General features: G+C 42.1%; 1 protein-coding gene across 2 annotated transcripts in view; it reads right to left on the bottom strand.

Annotated features, from left to right (window-relative positions):
- CCN4 (cellular communication network factor 4) overlaps window positions 1-27,805 on the bottom strand; it is a 35,427-nt gene continuing 7,622 nt past the window's right edge. Inside the window, exons 1-5 of one of the 2 annotated variants that reach the window (XM_074846532.1) lie at window positions 10,559-10,625; window positions 6,622-6,901; window positions 2,861-3,118; window positions 900-1,093; window positions 1-389 (exon numbers count right to left, since the gene is read on the bottom strand). In XM_074846532.1, the coding sequence (XP_074702633.1) occupies window positions 90-389; window positions 900-1,093; window positions 2,861-3,118; window positions 6,622-6,877 (1,008 nt within the window). In that variant the 5' untranslated portion in view covers window positions 6,878-6,901; window positions 10,559-10,625 and the 3' untranslated portion in view covers window positions 1-89. Of the gene's footprint in view, window positions 390-899; window positions 1,094-2,860; window positions 3,119-6,621; window positions 6,902-10,558; window positions 10,626-27,805 lie in introns of those variants that run through there. The other variant, XM_074846523.1, reaches the window with a different exon arrangement.

Raw genomic sequence — 27,805 nt, forward strand, 5'->3', positions numbered from 1 at the left:
TTGTACATTGGCAGTGGATGAAGATTCTCCTTTTATTTTAAAACCTCTGTAAAATCAGAGCAATGGGTCAATTCCAGCATTCAGCCAATTTAATTAGCGATTTCAGAGTAATCGTGGTAATGAGCCAAGTCAGCAAAGATGTCATTGGGGTTCTTGCAGTTCAGGTTGCAAAAACAAGCATTGATCCACATGATTTTCCAGGAAAACTCAGTTCCATCTGGGCACTGAAACCTCACTTCAATAGTCTTGGACTTGTAGGGTGTGCAGCACCTGTTGTCTGTGCAGACACCGCAGTATTTGGGTCTGTATGGACTTTTGCTCACGCATCCTGAGATGGTGTAGTTCATTGGTTCGTTGGCCCTGTAGACAGCCAAGCACTTCTTCCCAGGCTAAATTAGAGAAGAACAGAAAAAGAGACAGGTTAATATTCATTGCTGACACAGGTAGGACACACAAACCACCTTCCTGATATTTAAAGTGTTCTGAAGCCATTAGGAAGCACTTTACAGCCCTGATCTAGAGGGTGTGACAGATTCACAAGTTTAGACATACGAACCCAAAAGCTGCAGGTAGGATACTTGCAAAATACAGTTCATAGTCATGTCCAGCAGTGCACCACCGCTTTTCCGCTAGCTGAGTCACAGGTCTGTCTGAACCAGCAGCAAGCACAACAGACTTGGCTTGACTTTCCTTGGAAGGACCTTTCGGCTGGAACTAAACCTCTCAGGGGTAGGTTTTTAAACCAGCATGTGGAAGCACAGGGAGGATACATTTTTGACCTCTCTGCAGCACAGTAAGTCCATGAGAAGTGCAGCCCTCAGAGGCCTGAATCCTGCCAAACAAAGGCTGACCCTGTGTCCAGGCAAAGCTCAAGGGGTGCTCGAAGAAACAGTCCCCACCTTAATGTGTTTGGTTATATCCACCTCGCAGGGCCGCATGTTGCACAGGCGGCTTTCCTTCACGAGCCGGCACTGGTCGTTGTCATTGGAAATCCTGGTGGAGATGCCCAGCCCACAGGTCTTCGAGCAGGGACTCCAGGGCGAGGTGTGAACGATGCAGTTCTTCTGCCAGGCTTCATCCTCTCCCTCATATGCTGCAGAGACCAGATTAACCCCACATTATTCAGCTGGGGCAGCTTTCCATATTAAACACCTTCTTCTCAGCTCATTACACATTCAGGCCACTAACCCAAATAATTAAATCACAACGAAGTGGCTCAGCATTACCGTGAACCTCCTCATCCCACCCTCTTTGAGCTGACCTACTTGTGTCAGACCCTCCAGTGCTGCAAGCGCTCAGGGCTAGGCTCATTTCTTTATTTCCCTTCACAGACTCGCACAAGGGGGTCCTTGTCTGGGACCCCCAGGTGCTGCCACAATACAAACAATTACAGAAGCCTGCACCAGCCGGTGCAGAAAAGGGATGAGATCTGATCTCACCATGAAGGTTTATTTCTGAGCCCATTCAATTGATTCCATGTAGCAGAAAGTGGTTGACAGTCTTTGCGGGATGGCCAAGGGGCTTGGGAAGCAGCCACAGCCTTTCACTGGGAGGAAGAGCAGCTTGAATAGCTCTCCGGGAGCTCGGCAGCCACTTGAAGAAAGGGTGAGCTCTGTTTTGAAAGCAGCTGACAACCCCAGTTCAGGTTCCTTCACAGCCTCGGCCAAAGTCCCCACTGGTCTGCAACTCACAGTACAGCCCACAAGCAAAACTCTGATAGAAACTCTGCTGCATTGAGCTTGCTCACTAGTATATTTATTATTATATTAATTATTATATTAAATGTAATAAACGCTAGTCTCACTTCTATAAGACTTCCACTTATAAGAGAAAAAGTGAGGCAAGGAAAGCTGTGTTATGCCCATTTTAGGACACAGGCCATGAAGACTTAAGGCCAATGTCAGTAGTAGATGTTTTGAATTTGGACCTACCTCACAGTTCAAGGCTACTGGGGACAGAAGTGAGGGCTAAACTCTGGTGGTTTTAACCCACAAAATGGAGATGAAGGTTCTGTTTTGTGCAACAAAAATACAAACCAAGGATTGGGAAAAAACCCCTTACCATCAAGGAACCAAAATCCTGGTTTACAACAAGCATCCTATGTCTTCTTAAGCTCTGCTTTTGTGAGATAGTCCAAAACATGGAGCTAATCTGGCTAATGTCACTCCATTGCACCACAGAGTGTTATGAGGATAAATTTAAGACATATGGCAAGGTGAGCCCATCTTAAGCATATGAGACAATGTTTGAGGCAAACTGTACCATCTCTGAATGTGAGTATGAGGAAAGAGATACCTTATGTGATACATGAAATAGGTAGTTCAATGTCTTCAGTCCAGAATTTCTAAATAGCTATACTAACACAAAGACAATTTAGCCCAATTGGCAGATGAAACTTCTACCACAATAACTGTTTTCAAGGTGTTATGTAAGTTGGGACTACTAAGATACAGGAGCTTTAAAATCATGCTACTAAAGCAATATAACTCAGACAGAAAGCCTCTGTCCCAAATAAAACTGAGTCCATTCTGTTCTCCAGAGGGCACAGACTGAAAAAAAAGTAAATGGTGAAGTAAAAAGGACTTGTGACATCTTCAAAGTGCCAGCAGATGTGTGCTTCAAAGGGGGCTTTGTCACACAAGCATGTTTGATGAATCTCATATTGCTGCTAAAGAGTTGAAGCACACCACTGGTGTTTGCATGTCCCATCCTTCACTACATGCTGGATAGGAGTCTCTGTGTCTTGTTCACACAAAGACTAGATCCACCAGATCCAGCAGTACAAGCTGATGCTTTGGTTGTAGACTCTGAATTCAGTTGCCCAATAACAAAGGAGAGGTCCACCTCATTTCCACCATACCTGCAGAGGAGATGTGACGCGGAGACGTCTTCCTGATTTTTTTGGAGTCATCACAAATCCACTGCTCGCAGCACTTCCCTGCCATCTTAATCAGCTTTGGGTTTGGGCACCAAACAAGGGGAGGACGTGAGTTTGTGCACATGGGAATACAGCCCACAGCCCCGTTAATGCATGTGCAGTTGTATTTGCAGTTGGGCTGAAATGTGTCCCCATTGTTATACCTGACTCCATTGAGGACACATCCTACACCGACAATCTCTGAAAGGTAAGAAAAAGAGAGAAAGACACACAGAGCACCATTAAAATAATGCTGACAACAAACAGTGCTGATGTTTTTCTTTATCAAGCTGCTCCCTAGACTAACAGAGCCAAAGCAGAGACATGACAGTGCTGCAGGGTGATGTGTTCATAGTGATGCTGAGCCAAATGTGGTCACACCATCTAGGAAACTGTTTTCATTCTGCATCACAGCAAAAAAAGATAATCTTTTAATGCCTCATGGAAAAAAGGAGTTAGAAAATAAAACAAGTTTCATCCACAAATGCTCACTTAAATCATTTCTTGGCATGCTGGTAAAAGTTATTTGCAGTAGGAGCAATCAAAGTAATTAAAACAGATACTGAGTGAAATTTGAGGTTTTCAGGGACATATGAGAGTACTACATGAAGCTGAAAATATGACACAGCTCTTCACAACACCCGTACCTGTCTGAAGCAGAAGCGGGGAGGACAGCCAAGGTAGCAAAGGAGCACCTAAAATGGCACTGGATTCCTATATTTAGGCAACTAGATCCCACACAGTTTATCACAGAACAGGTTTCTTGGAAAATGAAGTAATACATTATAAAGCCATGAAAATTAGCATTTGATGTATATTTTTAAATACAAATCACAAAAAATCAAGCTTTCTGATTGTCCATGAGCAGGAATCACATTAATTCAAAAAGTAGCAGCTTTTTTGTTTCAAAGTTATGGACCGTTATTTAGAACCAGTGGTAAAAACCTTTTAATGGAAAATTCAAACTTCAGTTTCTTGTTTGGTCACACGGAGGCAGTGCGCATGCACTGATCAGGTTGTCTAAGTTTTAAGTTTGGTCAGAAATAGAGCTGCAATGTTTCTGCTTCAGGGCCAACACGAATTGAAATGCTGGAATAAAATTCTGCAAAGGCTTCTTATTTTTAGAATAGGCTGAATGAAAACACCAAACACAAAGTCCTTCTGCACAAAAAGGAGAGTTATTGGAATCTGAAGCACAGATCCAGATCTCCAGTTCATACTCAGCTCCAATTTTGATAATGCTTCAGCCTTTGTATTGAAGAGACATCACTCAGTGCTGGAGCCAAAGCTGAGAATTCAGTTAAACTTCTAGGTGTTCACACGGGTTATGACAGTTCAAGAAAATGTATTTCCTGGTGTTTTGCTACAGCATATCCCTCCTGGACTGCATTAACTCAGACTCCTGCAGGTCTCATACATCAAGAGGTTCGTCATGAGAACATCCCCAAGCATAGACAAAGGGGCTGTTGAATGCCTCCGGCAGAACCTTGCTGAGTCTGCATCTAAACTAGGGAATTTGGGAGCACATCCCTGTTCCTGGCTCCACATGCACAACGCTGGTCTCCCCACCTGGTCATGTGCTCAGCACCCTGCTGTCTCTGCTTTGGTGCAGAGAAAAGCCAACAACAAAGGGAGAGCTGTAGTGACACCCAGCAGGCTCCTATCTGATGTCCAGGTGTCCTGGGACACACCTCAGCATGCCAGTATAGATACAGCTTGAATTTCCAGTTTCACTCTATTTACTTTCCCAGCACTGGTTCCTAGCTCTTTCACGATCCTTAATTTCCAGACATTATATTGTTTCTGTAATCCTGCATGCACTGGATTCTCTAGACCTAGTTTTTGGCATCCAGCTACAAAGCAAATTCCTTACAGCAGTTAGTCCCCAACACCCAGAATCTGCGGTCAGGGCAGCAGCTGGTGTACTCAGAGTGAGGTGACGCAGCCTATATCTGACCCAGTGCATGAAAAAGCACATGTCAGCAGATCCTGTCATGTGCCTCCACCTGGATGCTGAAAGCAAGGGGAAGACTCACATCTTTCCGTGGCAGCCAGAGACAAGACGCTTCACTTCCTAACCATGGAAAGACCCTCTCACGTCCCTCAGCTGCCATGCCACAGTGCCCCTCACCATAAATCATAAATGTCACATAAGCGGGCATGTATTGTTATGGCAGTAGGGATGTGAAAGTGCAGATTGGGAATCCTTCCAGACCCCACTGGGCAAGCTGGGGATCAATCTTCCTATGTCACAGTGCTGTTGCCGCAGGGATACTGAATGGCTGTGATGTATGGGATGACTACAAAAACCAAAAAATATCCAACTAAGAAACCAAACATTTAAATAAAGAAACATGAAGCAACATGAAGGTCTTTAAAGAGGCTTAGGAAGGCTGAGGTAGCCCTGAGACAACATCCAGCTTGTTTTCCTCTCCCAACACAGGGCCAGCTGTAACAATGTCATTCTTGACAGATGTTTGCCTAACCTGTTCTTACAGACCTCCCATGAACACTCCACACACACTGCAGACAATATATTCGAATGAGCTCATATCCTCTTTTCTTAACCTTGGATCTTTTCTAATCTTGAAGATCACTGTTCAAGCTTACAGTTCCTTGCATATATCTTCTCGTGTTGTTATTTTGCCCATATCCTACAAAATTCTGGTTAGACTCCACTTTTTGCATGATTGTTTTTTGTGGCTGATCTAATGCAAAGCCAAGTTCATTTCTTACTACACTTCCTGTCCTCCTTTTGCTGAGAAAGAGCAACCTCTAGTATCATTTGTATAAGGAACCGCCAGCTACCCTGAAACTCTTTACTCCTCAGCCTTGCCCCTTGTGAAACTTCTGCTGATTTTCTAAGTTTGTTGAAGCCCACTGTTTCCAATCTTTCCTCCTTCCTGTGGATCAGTTATTCTATCTATTCGTCTCGCAATCAGCTCTCCTCCAGGCTTCCTTCCACCTTTACATTTTCGATTAGTAACTTATTCACAGGTATATGCCAGCCTAGAAGACCCTCTCTCTAAATGTCTTTTTCCTGTTTATGAATCTAAAGGAATAACCAATATGTTCTAATAATTTGCTAAACGGTCATCATCCTTTCTGATTAGCTATCTGTGTGGTTGTACCCATGATCTTTTCCTTTTTAATCATTCCCAGAGTAATGATTTTCAATCATTTATGAACAGATCAGACCTCAATTTGAGGACGAGAAACTTTGCTAGGAGATGACTCATCCCTGACCCTCTTGACAGAATATCACATGCTACCCTTCCTCGGGATCCACTACCGGGAATAAGCCAAAAGCATCTCCTTAATGTCATGGTTTTCATGTAGACGCCCATATTGCTTGTCTTTAAAGCCAGCTGCGTACCTATCCTTCCTTCATACCCACCCCACTACAGCACCTTCTCCTGTTACGGGGAATACAGAATGATCTACTTTAAAATCTGAAGACCTTCAAGAGCTGGTTGCTTCTTGCTCTTGGCTGCAGCCACCTCAAAGAGCAAGAATTCAGATGTTATTTCTCATCCAGCCAACTGCCCTGAGAATTAAGACAGCTATAAGGAAATAGAAGATGACGAATGAAGGAGCTGATGAGCGTACAGTCAGGTATCTAATGAGATAAATCTCAACCATTGTTCAGACTGTGGGGAGCTTCCAATGTATATCTAAGTCAAAAATATATGTACATCACTTACGTGCACATACTCCTATTTCGTACCTAGGTCTGTCTCCACTGTAGTCACAGTACAAGCCCCTGTGGAAATCACAGGTGTCGGCCTCATTGCAACTTTCTCCACGCTGCTTGGCACATGTCTTGCAGCAGTCGCAGCCGTCTGTGACCAGGCTGACGCCTACAGAGCACCGAGGTGGGGACTTCGGGCACTCGCATGGCCACTTACAGTACTGAGTCCGCGTGTAGGCCTCTGTCGTGGTGGGGATGGTGGGGGTCATGGTGGTGGAGGTCTGGGCAGTGGCCTACAAACAAAGAAACAGATCTTGGAGAGCATTCCAGAGAAAAAGGGGCTGCTAATCCTGTTGTGATTAGTCATCAATTAAAATCCCCTCAGGTCTAAAAAGACTGCAAGGAAACCAATGAATAAATGTCAAAGAGTCATGGAAAGGGAGCGGTCACTGCTCTCTTGTAAGCCCCTTCTAATACCAGCTGAGGGCAAATGCTCTGTAGCTTGGAATAGCATCCAAACTGCATAGCCCCAGCCTGCTGGTACTCAGCCTTTTCCAGACCTCTCCTCTCTAAACAGAAGTCTCCTTCTGTGTGTGAACATGTTAAAACCCCTCTGATACATAAGAAAAAGGTGTGACATGTGTCCAGTCTGTGTCACCCTGTGGTGCTTGGCGCTGGCAGAGGATCGTGCCACCCCATAGCTGTTGTCCCTGTTGACTGAGAGATGGCTCTAGGGCCTCTTGGCTACTGAAAGGCTTCCTTGCACAGCAGTCACTGCCCTTCAGGTCACCAAGCAAGATAAAGCTCATTGTGTAGCAGTGTGAAAGCACATGTTTGGCCTCGTCTTCCTCAGGCTAATCCATATTTGTGTGGATCTTGCAACCAAAACATGGGATCCCATAAATCCATGAAGGGATCCGGAGCAGGCCTGTGAGCACACCATCATCACAGACACCTAGTCATGAACCTCTGTGTTGTGAGGATGATCTGAAACCCACAGGTCTAGCACACCATTATGGACCTCCTGAGGATGTCTTTGGCCGTGTTGTCTCTTCTTTCAATACCACTAATATCACAACTGACTCCTTACAATGTCCTAGCCCTTTGACTTGAATAGATATGAGGTTAGAGAAAGGAAAAGACAGCCTTTGAAACCAAAACCTGGCTAACTGGCTGTGAATATCATGATGCACAAGTTCACCTACCACCCCTATAATGCAACTCCTATGCAGTTCAGCTCCCTGACAGAGCCCCAGTTGTAAGCAATGAAGCTACACTATGGCTATAATATTTTTTAAAAATTTAAAAATAATAATTAAAAAAAATTAAAATAGAAAAGTAATGTATTTCCTCTAAGCACTCTGACAACCACCCTTATCCATCCTTCGCAGTGTCCAGACTACCACATTCAGCAGAAATGCTCTCTGTGAATCCTAAAGTAGTCATGAGGCTCTTAGGTCTGTCTATTATGGGCTCTTCCGGGTCTCATAATGTAGTTCCCATGATGTTGCCCTGGCCCACACAGTCAAACAACTGGGATATTTCTGCAGTGCTTTTCCACCTATGCCTTTTGGCACATGCTTTTGTCCTACATGGAGTCACTGTGGGACCTGTAAGTCAGATGAGTGTAAGTGAAGCTTCATAAAGTTAGTGTTTCTCCCATTAGCCGTGCACAAATATTTGCCAGCATGATGAGCAAGGAAGGAAAACTTTTATGGGGAAGATACTGCCAAGTTTCCATTTCCTTGGCAAATAAGAAAAAAAAAAAAAAAAACCAAAAAACAAAAACCAAACACCAACCTTCAAGTTAATTCAAAATCTGATAAACAGATAAAAAATCTGATGAAGGTAAATCAAGGTAGAAAAGGGATTTCATGTAACACAGTGATGTTACTCTTGTAGACACATTCAGGTCACTATTACTGAGATTATGGCATGCTGGGGTACCTTACCTCATAGCAAAACACACAGAGGTCAGGTGTTCATTGCCTTCTGTACTCTCTAGTCCCTGAAGAGCAAACTCTGGATCATATTTAACACCCTAGCCATGCTTGTCGTGCTGGAAGGGTGCAAAGCAGCCCAGTGACAAAGCAAAGATGTGCCTTTTCTACCAGGATCACTGTACAGAAAACCTGAGATACACATGGGAGTCAAGCAGGGCACAGTAGCTTAGGCACAGAAAAAAATGGGGTCATTTACAGGCAATCAACAGCAGCCAGAACATGACCCTACTTGGTCGCATGTGGTCCAGAAGCCCTTTCTGGTGACAAGATGTGAGGGCTGCAAAGAGTAAGTGTGTAACCCTACAAAGTTCAGACAAGGAAAAGTCAAGGTCTAGAGTTTACTAAGGAATCCCATCCATTCCTGGCTATCTTGTGCTGTACTATATATTCCCCAGTGTTTTGTCCTCTATAGTTTCATATGTCTTAAATAAAAGGCTTTCCACCACCTCTCCATGAAAAAAATGCCCCAACCCAAGGTTTTGTGGGGAAAAGCATCCCCAAGAATTGTGATCCTACAGTATATGACCTATCCATCAGGATACCTCTGACAAGCCCTTTTACTGTCTTCTACAGCTTCTTTGCTAGCAGACTCAAATTTTATTAAATTACATTTCTAAACCTGTTACTGCTGTATCTGAAAGTGTATTTAAGTATCTTAGTAATTAGTTACCCTGTATTTAGAACACTAAATTGTTAACACATTGCTAATCACTGCCAAATAGGCAATATGTTTGCTCTGGGCATAATTCCCAATTCCATTAAGGCCCCCTTTAGAAACAGTTGGCCTTAAAGTTGGCTTAAAATCACATTTAAATTCATGTTTAAACTAAAACATAGCAATATAATTTACTCCCACTTTAAGGCTCCTTGATGGTGCCAAAGCTGTTAAAAGAGGAACATTCAGATCAATGAAAAGCCCTGGCCTTTTAATAGTAGTATTTCTCATTCCACTCACAATAATTTGAGTAGGTGCAATAACCTGTCACTTGAGAAGAGAGGCTTTTTCAAGTGCAATAAACTTGTTTATTTTGTTGCTGATCATTTAAAAAGTGCTTAATAACCAAATCCAGATACACAGACAAAAGTCACACAGCTATTTAAAGAGATCATTGCCATGGCCCAACCCTGTAAGTAAATCCCTTCACAGTCCCTTGTTTCTATTGTCAACATCTTCTACCCTGTGTAGATATGAAAGTGTCTGTGAATCAACACACGTAGCAAAGAGGAACCCTGCCAGTCCTATGGTTTTAGTTAATACGTGAAGGACTGAGGCTGAATTCTTGTAAAGGACTGGGTAGCTGGGAGCCATTCGATGGCTTGTGATAGGCAGGAATTTAGATTAAATTATTTAACAGCCCTTCCTCTAGGTCTAAACCCTGAGCTGGCCAAGGAAGCTTTTCAAGTGTCCTCATAGTGGCTAGCTGTTGTAGTTCTTGGACATGCCAGCTGAGATGTTCAGTGGTATAGATGAGTAAGCCATAGGAAGGACACTTAGTGTGGGCTACATAAGCATCTTCAAATAATCAGTGTGGACAGGCATGAAGATACTATGACTCGCCTATTTTACAAATAGGGAAGGCATGGAGGGATGGAAGGGGCATCATGTTCTAGGCGCTGTTGCCAGCCAACCAAAACCCAACCTTTGGAAACTGTCATCCACTGGACACTAGAACAAGTGCACAACCTGTACAGGCACTCCTCCTCTCCCTTCCTAAGTCCCTCAGAGCTTCTCAAGGAGAAACAATTCTGTAGATTAAAAAAATTCCTGGCTTTTCCTTTTCCATGGTCAGTTGTCATCAATGGAATATCTAAATCCCTTTGGAAAAGTCATTAAGCCCTACTACTTCAATGTCCCAAAACATTCTGGGATATCGACACTTTCCTATTAACAGGTATGATGTTAAGACATGATTAATAATGCTTTATAAATACCACAATAACACTAACTCTTTCCACAGGTGCTATCAACAGGAAATCCCATTGCAATGGCCTTCATCAATGGTCATCCTTAACTAGAAAAAACAAACAAACAAACAAACAACCCTCATGTAATTTAAAGTTTCAGGAATCATGTCTTTATGGTCAATATAACATTCAGGAGGGCAATGGTTTTGTAAGAAACCCAAACTGAGAGTGAAGAGAAACTTAACACCAAAAAGCACAGTGGTTTGGATTTGACAAGTTTATTTTAAAATGTCAGAAAGATCGAAGAATGTGCCTGCTAAGAAATTAATTTTTCCAGGTATGGGTAATTAACTTGTTTTGTATAATTACTCTTCAATCTAGGGGGTCTACAGATTTGTTATCTTGGATGCTAAGGAGAAAATATTCCACCACAAATTATTCATGAGAGCTAATTTTGCTGCTTTCGGAGGTACAAGCCCATTCTCATTAAAACAAGATGAAGCTTTTCTCACCCTGCCATGGCTGATAACTCTATTAAAGTCTCTCCTGATTTATGTTTGGCAAGCTCCAAAATTACTTTCTTTTTGCATTTGCAGAGAATAGTATTTCCCTAGCAAAAACTTCCAGCTAATTTCCATGTTCACATTCAAGAGAAGAGGAGAAAATAAAATATTACTCACTGTCTGCTATGGTCACAAATTCAATATTTTTAATAGCTATGAGTTTTACTATCCAAGCCTTAAAAATACAAAATGGATAGCAGCATTCTAGCAGCATGTTCTACCTACTGGTAAATTATATTTTCAAATTGTTGGAAAATACTGTAACTGTAAGTTAGTTTTAGTTTTGAAAACTGGAAAGACCAAGCTACAGTGTTCAATTTAGTGTATACAGTCCAAACTGCAAGCCAGACATATATATAGCAGCACTTTTACATAATGCATGAGGAAACCTCTAGCTTTGCTTTTAAGCAGCAAAACCCTAGATGCATTGCAATATACTCCTTTGCTTCCAGTTTTTACAGGTGTTTAAAATATATCCATGTGTATTGATTTCAATGTTTCAGTGCTGCAAGATCTTATTCTTAAAGGCTTTTTCTTTCAAGTATTTTTCTTATCACGATGAGCAGCATGAAGGTAGGGAGAAGCTATCCATGTTCTCTCCCTCCAGTATATTGATGGTAAAAAGTCCGTAAAGGATGGTGACTTCTAAATTCAATTCCTCTGGTTATTGGCAGAGCTGGGGAAATGGTTATGAGAAGTTGGCAGATAGAGGTCTGCTCAAACCATAGTACCTTATCACCTCCTGCTGTTTTCTCCTTGATGGTAATTTACTTTAAAAGAAGAACTTCTGAGCTCACTCTTAGCTGCACAAGCTGTGTTTTGCAGGGCATATGCCATTGGGTGGACTTCTTTTAGTTTCCCACAGTAGAACACATTAAAGGAATATTTTTAACCTATATTTCTGATACTGCCTTTCTCAGCAAATGTCAGATATCACTGATGGAGGGATACAACGTGATCTGGATTATCCCCTGTCCTCCATCTCTGACACATTCACAAGAGAAAACAGTCAGTGAGGAAATGTTTATTAAAATGTCCTCCTTACTACTATGTGATCAAATCAGCTGATTTGTGGACTGACCCAAACATCCTTATCGGTCTTAGTTCATGCACCAAGGCCTGACAGCATCAGCCTGTCACTGTTTAGAAATAACTCCAGATTTTGCAGTTTGGGTGTCCTAAACAGGGACACTAAAGTGAAAAGCACAACTTTAAGCAGACACCTAGGGATGCATCTCCCAGGAAAGGCATTTATACTGTCTTTCTGCCAGATGACACATCTACTTTCTCCTGGTTCCACCTACTGGCTGAACTATTTAGACACCACAAGCAGAAATGCCTGTAGAGCCAAGTCCAACACCATATACCACCCTAAATGTTCTCATTAACCAAAGTGATTTTAAAAGGCACCCCAGGAGACCCACATCCACATTCACAGAGTTGCAAACATCCTAATACTAACCTGATGTAGCACAATTCCCAGGGGAACACAGTGTCTGGAGCTTAATAAAGAAGTAAAAATGAAAAGACAAAATGAAATATAAATAATCTATTAAATAAAGCCACGTACCCTCCCATCCCTCAGTTGCATCTCTGGGCAAGCATAGAGACTGCTTTGTTTCATCCCAGAACAGACAGAGGTTAACAACTTATAATGCATGTCGGAGAGATGGGCACATTAGCAATGAAAAATGCCTGGCTTACATCAGTGGGCTTAAACCAGGCCCTCAAGGTAGAAGTTTGTTTCTTGATCTTTCTCAGTTGGAGCTTCTGAGCTGAATATTACTGAATATTTGCATCATTATTACACCCAAACCAGATGGGTCGACAAAAAGCCAGTTCTTACAGCAAAATCAGTAGTAATCACAGTGCCATCAGGACTTCCTCACCATTATACTTTTGTTACAAATCTCTAAGTCCCCATGAATGATCATAACCTATTACAAGGTAATACTAGTGACAAGTCAGCTAGCATCAGGACAGAGATATAAATCAGATTTTGCAGGACATGTGATGGTAAAATGATTATTCAGGGCTCAGCTTCCCCAGAGCATGCATGAGCTCCTAGATACCTCATTAAAATTGATCCCAGACATGAAATCTACAGAACATATTGTAAAATAACAGACTCTGAACCCAGAAAATATAAGGCAGTTTTATAGATGTCAGGTGCCAGCTGGATTTATTCTTGCTGTGTGCTGTAGACTGAGCAGAAAGGAACATTCTGCATGAAGCATTACATTCAATAGCCTAAGAAAATAAAATATCCACAGTGAATCAACCATTAATATTTCTGTGGATCTCACAGGAGTGATGAACAATCAACTTCTCATAACTTTATTTTGGGAAATGTATCTGTGGGAAGAATGTAGGCAGATGTTTGGAGTAGTCTTTTCTAACTTAGTTTAGACAATTACAGAGTAAAGATTACATACATTCACCTCTTTGCCAAAATATTGCTTATACTGGCAAACTCAGTGTGGCCTCACATTTTCTTCACATTTTTCCATGGAATGTTCAGAGGGAAAGATCTTCCCCCTTAGAAAGCAACCTGATGTTTCATAAGTGTTGCCCCAGTAAGAGTAGCGCTTGCTTAGGATAGGGTGACCTAAAAATTTTTGGACAACATTAACAAATTGACATCACAGACTCCACTAATCAGGATATTAAACAGCATTGTTTCTGCACTCTAGGAACATTTGAATGTCTTGTTCTGCACATGTTCAGTTTGTGCAGCTAATTAACTCATCCAGTGAAACTAGCTTGAACTAGACCTTGAAGAGTAACAGGGAACATCTGGAGGAGAAATGAGAAAAGTCTCCAGAAGAGACAAGCAGACAGACTTCAATTTTAGGAAAGTGGAAAGTGCATTTGGACCATCCAAGGTCACGGGGTTACAAACCATCCTAAAACTGAACAGAAAAGGATGTTGACATATGAGCCACAAGCTGGGTAACAAAAGCGGTATCACAGTTCCAGCTCCGAGACAAGAGTAGACTGCTTTGGCAGAGATTTTACTTTGCAGTTAGCCATGTTCTGCATTTGCTTACTCCTGTTTTTCAGTCATGGCCTTGAAATCAAAAGGAAGATGCCTTCTATCCTCCAACTCACTTGGGGACACTCTATCCCAAGCTGGACAAAAAAGTGAAGCAAGTAAAATTAAGAAGCTCCATTTATTTTTTTTCCCATGGCAAGAATAGAACAGATTTCATGGCATTTTTCAAAATCATCTTGGGTTTAATGATTTTTCTAATAGAAATGGAAATCTGCCTTTTCAAGTATCAAAAATTTTCTGTTTCTGTTCCAACACAGAGCATTTTGACTTAAAACAACGTTTCATTTTAAAATTTCATTATTTAAATTCTCAAATCTGAAACAGTTTGCTTGGCCTAATATTTGTACTTCCCTAGAGTTGCTGATGAACTGATGAAGTTACACATCCCTATTTTCTTTAAATAGCAATTTTCCTCCCATGTCAAGTTTCGACTGGTATTTTCCCCTAGCTTTGCCTTTCCAAGTTGATCACTTTGTTTTCCAACTGTCAAAGCATCTTCCTCCTTTCAATCCATACTAAGGGCTCTTATTTTGCCAATGTTTAATAAGTTGTTTAGATAGAATATGGAAAAGAATATGGACTTGGTGAGATCTCAGTAGATTAATCCACTTCCCAGATTACAGTTTTGAACCCTCACTTTAAATGGGATATCAAGGAAATGGCAGCCCAGAAGACAACCAAGATGGTCAGAGACCTAAAGGTCATGACCCAGGACAAGACGCTGAGGAAGCTGGGCTTGCCTAGTCTGGTAAAGAAGTTAACGGGTGATCTAGGGATCCGTCCACTCTTCTCAGTGGTAACAGGGTATACTAATGGGCAGCAGCCACAAAATGTTGATGGGAAGGTTTAGTCTGAACAGCAGGAAGGCAACTTCTTCACTAGAAAAGAAGTGCAACACGGGGACAGGTCACCCGGGGAGGCTCTGAATTCTCCATCCTCAGCTGTTGGCTTAAAAACCTCCAGAGGGCACTGACAACCAGCGTTTCTGACAGCCTGTGAAGGCACACCTTGCCAAAACCACATGTGGAATATGCCCATAAACCCAACACATGGAATATGCCCATAAAACCAACCAACAAGATGATCAGTTCAGTCCTGCATTGTGCCACCTAAAGTCTGGTTCTGGCACAAAGAAATAAAAACTAACTTTTTTGTTCAATGCTGCATTTAATGCAGACAAATTTTATTTTGCAGGTCTATTCCCTCTCATATCATGAGCACAGCCAAAAATGCTATTTGGCAGCTAATTATTTTACCTGATAACAGGAAACCTACCAGAAGTCTGGTTTTGTAGCTGGAAGATTTCAAGATAATTGAAAGAAAGAGAAGCTGCTGCTACTGCTACTTTAATGGCCCCTTTGGAACACATGGCATGCACGGCTTCATCCAAAAAAACATAACTGCCATTTAATATAGTGTTGTATCATTATATCAAAGGCACCTCAAGACTCTCAATGAAAGATGAGCAGTAAGACTGCATTGCTACATCCCTGTGGTTAAGTGAAAAACACATGGAGCGTACAACTTGTCTGAATAAACAGCAGCATTTCCAGGTAAAGAGTCCCATAGTGAAAGGATATTTTTGTGCCAAGCATGGCATATTTTGGTAACTGTAGCTTATAGTATTTTATGGGATCTGTTACGCAGAGAATGCAGATGGAAGACATGTAGGTCAGCAACATTCTTAGGGCCAACAGAAGATGCCAGACCTTTGCACACTCTAGGACTGAAGCTAATTCAGAGTCTGATTGCAGAACATTAGGACCCAGGTTGAAATGATATATGTTATCTTACCCTTTGCCAGGCAAAATCATAGCAAAAGTCTCTTGTGAGTTAGCTCTGTATGTGCAGAGTGATCAGTAAAGCAGTATTTGTACATTTGAAGAAAAGGCATCCACATCAGTATCTGCCACAGCCTGGTCATCTGATCTGGGTACAGTCTGGCCGTACTTCTGTGAGGAAAGCAGCTTTTCATCACAGAATCATGGAATCCAAATGTTCAGCCAGAGTCTGACTAGTGTCTGAGGCTGTTTCTAGAAAACCAAATCGGGAAACCACTGAAACCCAGAGTGGGAAAGGGGTATCATCAGATTGGATTTTACACTAAACAGCGGAAAAGAATAATGGTAATACTGCAATTCTAAGTACCAGCAATGCCAAACCCCATCCATGTGATTGCTGTGTTGCGCTTACAAGGGCAAGTCTTGTGCTTTGGTCCCCACTTCTCTGCGTGGCCCCAGTTAGCTCTACTGCTGCTGGCTCCATCCTCTCTTTCGCTTCCCACTACAGAGACAGCCTGAGGGCATGGGGACCACTTCTCTGCTTCAGCAGTGAGGATGTGGAGCAATCAAATGCGACCCTTTCTTTCTTTCTGCTGGACTACAACACTTATTCCTCTTCCCAGCCAAGTGCCAAAGCAGAGCTGCAGTATATAGAGTTCACAAATGATGAGAAGACATTAGAGTAGATCTTTTGGTCCTAAAGAGCAGAAAGCATTACCAGAAAGGTGGGAAGAAGAAGAACCTGCAGGATTCACCACTGAATAACATCTCCCTCAATCAAGATCAAGTCCCATTCAAACCAGACAGAATGGGAACAAGAGATTAAGTGAAAGATAAGAGATGCAGAACCCCTATCACAGACTCCAGAAACCCCACTGCCCCTTGTTCAACATGTATAATAATATTGCTATAATTGGAGGCCTTGTGATACTTTCACATGTGTATTGTGAAAAATTCAGCTGATATCACCCACCATGAGATCCCCTGAGAATAAATAGATTAACTTCCAAATATCACGGACCAATGCTTATTGCACTGAACCTCCCATACTCAGAAACATCTGTGCAAGAGTCTGCTAAATCACTGGTGTACACTGCATGCAGGTAGAAAGGAGTACATGATGTACCAAACAGTGGAAAACAAATTCCTGTGATTGGTACAGATGACATGGAGTTATTGATAATTTTATGGCAAATACACGGAGTTTCGTTTTCTTTTATAGGGCTACAGCAGTGTAAAGGAACCTTAACCTCTGTATAAGAAATTCAGACTGTTTCTAAAAAATCTGGGGATTACTAGGTAAGGGTTTGATTACACTAATTTGGACAGATATAGGAAAGACTGAAGAGATGGCAAGAGCTGCCTCCTCATCAGTGACTGGGAACAGTGTGCAAAGTCTGATGAGAGAAGACTCGGGGGTGTAAAGGAAGTATTCATAGTGCTAAAAACTCACTGAGCTAGGAACAGTAGTATTTAAATTAAGGAAGGGAAACAGGAGTTGAAGACGATGGGATGCATCCAGACAGCAAGAGGTTTGACTGATGCTTTGAACAAGTGCCAGGCATCTGGAAATCTCTGAAAACAGGACCGTGGGGATGCTAAGATACATGGGAAGCAAATGAGTGTTGTTAACACACTGAGGGTGCAGAGGCAAAAGAGACTCACACAGTCAGGAGACAAACCACAAAACCTCCCTGCAAGTTAAAGTCATATGAAATGGTTAAGTCAGGGTGAGGGGACAACCATGAACATGAAATAACTAGAGTGCCCATGTTGTCACAAAGAGGAAACAGGAACTGAACACCTTCTACCTCCTCCCCCATCAAACTCAACAGGCATCTTGTCACATCGGCAGTGGGACAGAAACAGTGCCATGTCCTATGCTACTTTTAATGGTTAAGTTTTCTGTCTTCGCTATTACATAAATCCCTTCTGCCTCTTTCAAAATCCTAGATAACATTCTCATTACATTTCTCTGAGTGCTATAAACTGATTCACACAAATAGATCTGTATCCAAATAATCTAATTCAGGTTCAGGGATCTGAAGGAAAGTATAAAACGATACACAGCACAGAGCAGATGCTGCTTTAAATCACTTCCTCAAGGAATTGAAGTATTGAATTCCCCGGGGACACATTCTGTTCCTAATCTGTTTTCTTCCTAAAGCTGATATCAAGCTTTTAACCATATCACAGGGTACCAATGTCAAACAACTGACTCTCAAAATCCCCCACAACAGATTTAATTAGACATTTTGTCACTGCGTCTTAGTATGTGCCGAAAAGGATTTCAGAAAGGAAATCTGAAGTCCATTGCAACGGTGATATCTGATGTCTGAAAAGAGGAGCAAGCAGCAGAATACTAAGCACACACTTCCGAGCATTTTTTATTCTGACTTAAAAAGCAGAAATCCATAGAACAAGAACACACACACACAAAAGGACTAAAGAATTTTAAATAAAACCAGTAAATTCAATAGAAATGTAGCTGCAAGCTCTGGATGAGTTCAGATGTACAGAATATGGCTGGAAGGGAGTCTGCACCCATACACACCAGGTAGACAGCAAGCCAGAAACATGGTGACCTATAAACTAGAGAAATAATGAATTGCTGTAAGCTCATATTAGAAGCTAAAGTGAGATCAGCACAAATGGCCTTGCCAAATTTATGATGAGGTCATTTAGCAGGAGTGTGGTGATTAGCTCGAGGCCTCCTTTTCCCAAGCTTTGCTGAGCTTATCTGCCCCGAATCCCTGGAACAAACCCAGCCTAACTGAAGGAATTTACTAGCTCAACATGTGGAGCAGAGTATACATGCCAAAACATGTATACAAAGACCCTACACACAGATGACATTGGAGATTATGAGGGCTAAAGTTATGAGAATGGAAGAAACCAGTAAATAAATCTGGAATCTGTTAACTTTTCTAGATGATAGTCAAGGCCCTGAGGTAGATTGGAGTACAGGTTTTGTAAGCAGAAAGGAGGAGACTGCAAATTAAGTACACTCAGTGTACTCATCATTGGATATACCAGATCCAGGACACTCCTGTGCTGAGTTTTTTATGATCTGTTACCAGAGACAAGCCTGCTCAAGTAGTTTACAGTCTACCAAAAGGAGAAGGACAGAATGAAGCATCTTCTTTCTTTGACATCTGGGAGACTGAGATCTAGTGATATTCTTACCCAGACACTCAGCTCATTACCAGTGACAGTGAGTCAGGTGTGCAATGCCATACAGCACCTGAGCCTAAGGGATATGCAAAAGGTCATTGGAAGTCTACAAACTGAATGGCATCTAGTATGAAACTGATTCCTTAAAGCTAGCACCAATCTGATATAAATGAGTTCTTCATAAGAGACTCTGACCTTTCTGGGGATCATGTTAGAAATCAACACCATCACTGCTTTCTGTCAAATGAAAAAATAATAAAGCAATTCCAAAGAGGGCATCTAATAAGACAAAGCTTTACCAGCAGGAAAAACCATGAAGTGTTATTGTTGTTACTATTAATTTTTTGAACTTCACCTGAGCTACACTCTCAACCAACAAACCAACCAACCTGCACTTCTTTCTTAAGAAAAAACCCATGCTGTTTTCAAGACAAGTCCATCAGGAGGGGAACATTTTGGAGTACACAGCCATTTGAGGGGCAATTCATCCCATTAAAGGCAGAAAAAGAACTTTTTCTTCTCAGTGAATGAAAAAACTAGTCAGTTCTTACACAGTCAAGAGGATATCTGATCAGCTTTTCCTCAGAAAAGGCAAGAAAGAAAAAAGCCCTCTGACAAGACATATTCACTTTTCTTTATCTAGGAACATAGCTGGAGAGAGGAGGAGAGTAGGAGGAAATCAGTTTTGATTGGGACCTGGAGGTGGAAATGCAGTAAGACATAGTTACAAATAAGACTACTAAAACGAGCCAATGTAAGCAGCTTGCTTTCAACGACAGTTGTTTAAGAGAAGTTCCTTTCTAATGTAGACCACATAGCCACATGGTTATTGCACATAGATGCATCTTGTTTGCTTCTCATAGTCACTGCAAAGGATAAATGGCAGCCACAACAGCGTGACTAAAATATGAATGCCTTAAAAGAATATTGATGCTAATGAAAGGCAGATTATTTTCACAGTCAAATTAATTTAGAGACAGTCAACAAATAAAAACTACTGACAATCAAATGCATATGCACAATGGCTCCAGAAATGTCCCTGAGCAAATCATCAACTCACTGTCCAGTGTTGTAAAAGATTGCAGATTTGGTTATAAGCAGCTACCACATTTGCAACACACTCAGTAGATTGGTGCATCTTTTGCACTGGTGAGATGATGTGTAAAGGGCCCTACTGTCCTCAGCTTCTCTGTGCAACTAGCTGTGCTCACAGCTGCTGGATGCAAACCATGCACCCCTCTCTGCTGACAACAGAGGAGATCATTGCACTGACTACACAAGACACTCAATAACTACTCTAGATAAAATGCCTAACTTTAGGGCTGCTAAAGGTGGAGAAGGTAAACTCTAGATTGAAGGACTAGGGTATGGCTCTGCTGTTTGTACTAAGCTTTTAGCCTCTCTGTGTCTGCAGAACAGGGGTGGTAATGCTTCTTTTGCTACAAGAAACAAACTGAAGATTGTGAGCTGTGCAGACCATGGAGGAACATGCAGCTGCCATCCAGGGAGATGGCAGCCAGAGAATAAAGGCAAGGGATATCCAAGAGAGTTCCTCTGTGAAGGTATCAATATGGATAGGGAGAGGTAGGAGCTGCTAAAAGGGCTATAGGCCTATGGCTATGCTGGTGATGTGCCTGGGAAGGACAGATTTCCATCCACTCACCCATAGAAAAATCAGAATTCAGATCGTGCATATGAATTTTGGTGAATATGACTTTCAGAGATGTCTGGAGGACTTCAAGTGCAGGGGCACACCACAGCTGAGCACCTTCAACCCATTTATTTTAGCAGAAAGACAAGGTCTTCATTTGCTCACATAAGAAGAACGGTGATCTGACAGACAGCATATTTCTCAGCCTCAATATACTTATAGCTCCACACCAGTAGCAGAGAGGTTTCATTCGGGATTGCCACAGCCAGATGCAGCTAGGTCCCCACCAATGAGTGTGATACCACCAGTGCCATCAATATAACACCATATAACACCAGAATGAAAACAGACACAGATGAGATGAAGATTTTGTTCTGCTATGAAGGGCTGATATACCTTTGGCATATAATTTATCCCAAGCTGAAGTCCAGTAGACACTTTCTCATCTCATGGAATAAAAATTTACAGAATTTTGTACATCAGTCTTCTGCTAATGCCCTTGCCAGGGAATTTATTGATTGAATTGTAATCATTGTGAATTAAACTTAGAAGGTATAATACTTTCTCCTCCATGAACACCATGCCAGAAAGTGAGGGTTGCAAAGGAGAGAAGTGTTTTCAGCAAAAGCAAGAGGAAATCCTGTTCTTTTTGAATAAAGTGTTAAACCACAACAGGATATGAAATGTGTGGGTATGTGGAAAAAAAAAAAAAAAAGGAGGAAAAAAAGACTGCTCTGGACAGAGACAAGAGGGAAAATTTGCTTTCAGGAGAGAAACTGGTGATGTTGAAGCAACACAACTGTAAGATTTGAACAGTTAAACTGTTTACTGAGCCATCAAGTAGGAAGCACACAGCTGTATCAACAGGAAAGTGGGATCTGGAGTCAGAAGTGCATTTTTTAACTTGTTCTTTTCTTCCTCAAATCTAGCAAGGAGATTAACAGTTGAGATTTAACAGGAAAAAAACAGACCTCAACTGTGCAAGTTCTGCAACAGTGAAGTACAGAGAGGGGAGATAGCAGGTTTCAGTGTGCTGACAGCTGGATGGCAGTTTATCAGCAATAGCATCCACTTTCCAGGCCACCATGAAGAAATAAAGCCTATTCAAGGTTCAAGGAAGTCTCACACGATGGGAATTTACTGGCTTGAGGTTGACTGTCAGGCCCTAAGGTCGAGCTGAGCCAGAAGCAGTCAAGGCACTGTGGACCAGACCTCCCATGACTGTCATCCTTCAACATACACCCCCACATTTTTCCTGGTCTCCAGGCCACTTTTCTCCATTGTCCTCTACTCTCCTAGACTGAATAACCCTATGAAGTTATAATTTTTATTTTCTATTTCTCTGTTTTTTCAGCCAAGCTCACAGACTCAGGAGTGTCCAAGTCTCATTGGTTTCAATTTGGATTCAGACACAAAGTGGAGAAAAATAGAGATACTAGAACACCTGTGTGGATCTGGTCTCAGGTTCCTGATTCTACATAGAGCTCCCATTAGCTTTCCAAGAAAACAGCTGAATTCAGAATTTCAATTGTAACACACAAGAGTTTTTCTTCCCTAACCCCCCATCCCATTTCTGTTACAGAAACTGTTAATGTACTGTGTAAGCCTGGGACAGTGTTCATTGTCTGAAATCCCTCTAGCTCATCAGAATATTAGAAAAAGGCAGGAAATACATTTGGCTGTATCAGAAGGTGAGAAAAAAAATATTAGTCTTGTTACTCATATGGCACTTGGGGTATTCTTCCTACTCAGCCTCTTTTATTGGGAAAAATAAATCACAAATGCAGAAGCAAGCAAACCTTTTACAAAAAGCATAATAAGAAGGAACAACAATTTTTTTTTTTAAATACACTCATTTTGTAAGCCAACAGCTAATAATTTCAAGCCTGCTACAAACTGGACTGTGGTTGAAGGGAGTTTAGGGCTGACCCTTAAGGACCAGGGTCTCACATCCCATATTCACAGAGCCCACGACCATTAACTCCCCAAACCAGAAGGGAACAGATACTGCCTGCTTTTTTAGTGGCTTTTCAGAAGAGGATGCCTGGGTTTCACATTCATTCTGCTACGTTTTCATCTTATTTTTCATCTTTAAGAGTGATTTAGATGCATATCTTGGGGTTTTTTCAGGTGATTACCCAAGTCAGGGTATATGTTGATCTATCATTTCATGCAGTAGATCTTAACAGCATCAGATAATCCATATAAGTAGCAGTTTGGCAAAAAATGAGTGAAAACTGTAGGGAGTGTACATCACTTAGGCTTTAATAGCATTAAAAGGAAATAAGACGACCACAAAAAATTTATGAGATTAAAAAATGCAAAAAAGCACTGGGGCTTTCCACAGGCAGAGACTGAAAAGCCAGAGCAACTCCTAGGAGGCAGCAAGTACATTCGTAACATTAAGATAATTTTGAATGACTATTATACAAATACCTCATACAGATTTATTCAACATTAGTGAGAACGGAATAAAAGAATGGTTTTGTTCAAAAACACTACTTCTTCAGCACTGAACTGGGGTTCATGAGGAAGTTCCCATCCACAGATGCTCTGAGATCTTTTCTGTAACTCTGAATTTAAGAGTAAGTTTCTTTTAAATTGATTGACTACTTGATAGCATTCTTTAAAGAAAACCTTGATTTCAGATTTGAAGTATTCACCTTGATATTCTCTCACAGTCATCAAGTTTCCTTGCCTTGTCATGGGCAAGTTCTCTACATCTTTTCTGTGTTGGTCTGGATTTCCATGGAGCGCCACATTTAGAATGCTACAGACCTGGCATGGGAAGGATCCTTCTTTTGGCTGGTAGCTCATGGCTAGAAACATAATTCTTTCCCTTTCTGAAAATCAGCAGGTCTTGGCCCAGAATATTTGGCTTGCAAGACTTAGATAAAGTTGGTTAAGCCTCATGTAAGTTCACACAGTCATTGCATTGCAACTCAGTTTTGCAGCAGGTATTTGCCCATCTCTACTCTGGAGCCCCATATCAAGGGGCTGTGGGTGCACAGACACCTAGGTCACTAGTCTAGGTTTAACTGCCTTGTCCAGCCCCACGCTGCAGCCCCAGGAAGCAGTGTGTCCTTGACACTGACAGGATAACATGCAGTTCTCTCACCCATGTTTTGGCTGCCCATAGCAGTAGCTGAGCAGCATCAAGGATGAGGAGCCAGCAGGATCGCAGGGAGAGAGAGCCAAGAGGAGCCTGGAGGACAGATCACCCATGTAAGTCTCCTATGCAAGGCCTGAGAGATGGGCTGATCCAAACAACTTTTCTAAGGGGCATTTGCGTTTTTAGCAAGAACTGCTACAGGGCAGCAGTCAGCAGAGTGATGGCTACAGACAGCAGTTTGTCCCATGTGCTATGAAAAAAGAGGAGGGGGTGGTGATGAGTCCCTGAACAGGGGGAACAGGCTGTTCCTGAAGAGCTGGCCCAGAAACTGCAAAAAGAGCAAATTCAGGCAATGGGAAGGAGGGGGCTCAGTAGAGGTTGGAGGCAGCTCTCAAGCCAGGCTGGGCTTTGCACTACAAACATTATTCCAGACATACTGGAAGTTCAGATCCTGTTTTAATGCACAACAGAAAGCCCCCCCAAAGCATCTGTGCCTTCCCTCCCACCCTCAACAAAAGCTGACACATTGCAAATGGGGAAGGAAGAAAAAAGACAGAGGCCAGTAGATTTGCCCTTGGCTTTTACAAGACTTTGGGGACAAAACCATTGCTTTCAAATTAAGTACAGTGGAAACTACAAGTAAGGAAACGAGAACACTTCTTGGCACAAATTCATGAAGAAAAAAGAATAGGAGTGAAGTTATTAGTATAGGAAAATTACATATTGTGCTGGAAAATTAATCCTCCTGCTCCTGAAGTCAGTGAAAACAGAACTGAAATTCAGGGCTTTGGTAAAAAAGATGCCAGAGAATGAACCTAAAATAACTGGTGTAAGCAGTAAATGTGAAGGCTGATAGACTCAGAGGCATCAGCTCTCTGGATGAGAATGTACACATGGCACTTGCACAAGCAAGCAAAGCATGTCACGTTCTGCTTCTAGGAGGGATTGCTCATGGTGGAAAGCAGCACCTTTCACAGGGATGAAATTATTGAATATTCCTGTTTTAATCTGGGACCTAAGAGATGACGTGACTGTCCCAGAGGCAGACAGGATGTCTGTGGCAGAGCCAAAAATAGCAGTTAGATTTCTTGTTCCTGTAACAATACCATGATCCCTCCTCCTACACACAGCTAATAAACTAAGTTGTTTAGTTCTTACTGGATGCAAAAAAGAAATTGTTCCACTGAGCTGACTCTCAGATGCTGTCAGTTGCTTAGTGTTTTAACTTACAACCATCACATGCACCTGATACCTGCAAAAGGGTAAGACTCTTTCATCTCTCCAACACCTCCAAATCCAACAAATCAGTGGAGATCAGCAGTTTATAACTTGATGCATCACTGCAAAGGGATTCACTCTTGCCTGCATGCAGCTATGATACCTGCTGGGGCCCAGGTCTAAACCAACCAGGTGACAGAATTCCCATTTCTGATCCAAAGACATGCTGACATAAAATAGAAAACCAAACAACAAAACAAAACCCCTTGCTCAGGCCAGGGTATTGCTGCAGCTCTACCACAACCCACTGACATGGGGAATCCTGCACCCTGGCACTGAAGTGCTTTGGCAGGTCACAAGGAGAAAGTTACTTAGACTTCATGCCCATCAGCACCCACATGCCTCCTAAAAAACACACCATGCAAATACTACCACTTCCCATCCTAAGCAACCCCAAAGTGGAAAATGGCAACATCTCAGCCCTTAAACAGTTAACGCTGCTGCTTTCATACATAGAGGAGGATACCAGCTGTGTGTTTTGTCTCCAGGAGGATAAAGATGAATTTCTAATTATATGGGTGCTGACTTTTTTGCTTGTCTCCGAATAACTGGTGTTGTCCGCCTGTAGCCTAGAGCAAGCCAAGAGCAAGCTGTGCGCAGAGCCTACATGCAGGCACAGGTTTGGTCTCCAAAATCCCTGACACACGAGGGCAGTGTTGGTGCACAAATGACAAGGCTGTGGTGCTCCCCCGCAGCCCTGCACAGCACCCTGTCTCTTCTGAGCATCCCTCTGGGCCAAGGCTGCTCCACAGACACGATTTGTGCCAGAAAAACCACATTTGGGAAACTTATGGGGAGGAAGGTGTTAAGCCAAAATATTTATATCCACACAGCTCTGGCTGTAGAGGTAGCTTTTCTAAGAAGGCTTCCTCTGTATTTCACAGGGTGAACAATAAAACCGGGATCAACACTTTTTCAGTCATATAGTCACACGGGAATGAGACAAATGCAATTCTTTAATTATTCTTCTATAAAATGGTACAGTCATCGAGGATGGAGAGGTTTTTAAGGGATCTCAACTGTGATGCTGTAATATCCATGTATTCCTCTAATCAAATACTCCAGGCTTCCAGATGATACACTGGAAAATATTTTAATATTGTGGGGGGAGAGGCGGGGGGAAAGCAGTCAAAAATATGGCACAAACATCTCCTCAAGTGCCCACAGACTACCTACATGATAGTACGGAATAACTGACACAAAACAAAAATATAGGTGGGATGTGGGTATATGCATACATGTATTATAGAATCATAGAATCATAGAATCATAGAATCACAGAATGGTTTGAGTTGGAAGCCATGGGCAGGGACACCTTCCACTAGACCAGGTTGCCTAAAGCCCCATCCAACCTGGCCTTGAACACTGCCAGGGAGGGGGCAGCCACAATTTCTCTGGGCAACCTGTTCCAGTGCCTCACCACCCTCACAGTGAAGAATTTCTTCCTTATATCTAACCTAACTCTACCTTCTTTCAGTTTAAAACCGTTACCCCTCATCCTATCCCTACACTCCCTGATGCAGAGTCCCTCCCCATCTCTCCTGTAGCCCCCTTTAAGTACTGAAAGGCCGCTATAAGGTCTCCCCAAAGCCTTGTCTTCTCTAACTCTCTCAGCATGTCCTCACAGGGGAGGTGCTCCAGCCCCCTGCGCATCTTCATGGTCCTCCCTGGACCCCATATATTATATATATGTATATGTAAATCACACAGAGTTAAGCATATTATCTAAAAGAAACAGAAGCATCTTATCTGAGCCTGAACCCGGGCATGTAATGAATCATTCCTCCACAAGCTCAGGAGCTTACCCTATCTGGGCAGCTCTGTTAGGTGAGGAATTCACTACCCTGAATGATCACAATCACACCACCTCTTTGGGGAACCCCAGGGCACTGAGGAAGCTTAGTACAGGTTTTGATGTAAAATATGGAAAAATAAGTCAAGTGACCCCCAGAAATTCACTGCCTCATAGACACTTGCTTGCAGCTTCTCTGACCCATATGTACTTTTTAAATGAATTTTAAAAACATACACTTAGCATTCTAATAAAACAGTGAAAATTAATAGTGAATGATCTCCATAAATGAACTCAAGCATTAAATAGCAGGGATGTCATTATATATTTAACTGCAGTAATTGCAATACCTAAGGTCAAATGTGGAAGAAAAACTCACAGAAAGAAGCCAGCTAAATTTGCCCTCATTCTCTTGCATTCACATATATCAGCCCACACACAGATTCTGTGGGTATGACCTAGTCCTCCAAGACCAAGACCCAGCAGTAAATACTGCCGACAGTGCTTATAAATAAACCACTTGCTGAATGGCCAAACTAGTTAATGGAACCTGGATATTTTCCTAATTAACTTTCCACCCTTTTTTCCTCATAAAAATGTAACCAAAAACTTTTATAGTGTAATCCACTTTCAGATTCTCAACACTGGCTGCAGTTCTTGTGGTTTGGTCCTTCCTTGCTAAACAGCTAAAGTGACCCAGCTGTTACTCTAAAACCAGGGAATTAGTAGCCTGCGGGCAGCCAAGTACATGTGCCAGCCATTTGGAGGAGTGCTTAATTTCCCTTATATGGATTTCGATGTCTCTGCCTTCTTATCAGCCCAGATACAGAAGGTTCTCTTTGTCACAGCAGATATAAGCTGGTGATCAGAAATGCAAGCTATA

The sequence above is a fragment of the Strix aluco genome, chromosome 1 (genome assembly GCF_031877795.1).
Source record: "Strix aluco isolate bStrAlu1 chromosome 1, bStrAlu1.hap1, whole genome shotgun sequence".
NCBI classification, from domain to species: domain Eukaryota; kingdom Metazoa; phylum Chordata; class Aves; order Strigiformes; family Strigidae; genus Strix; species Strix aluco.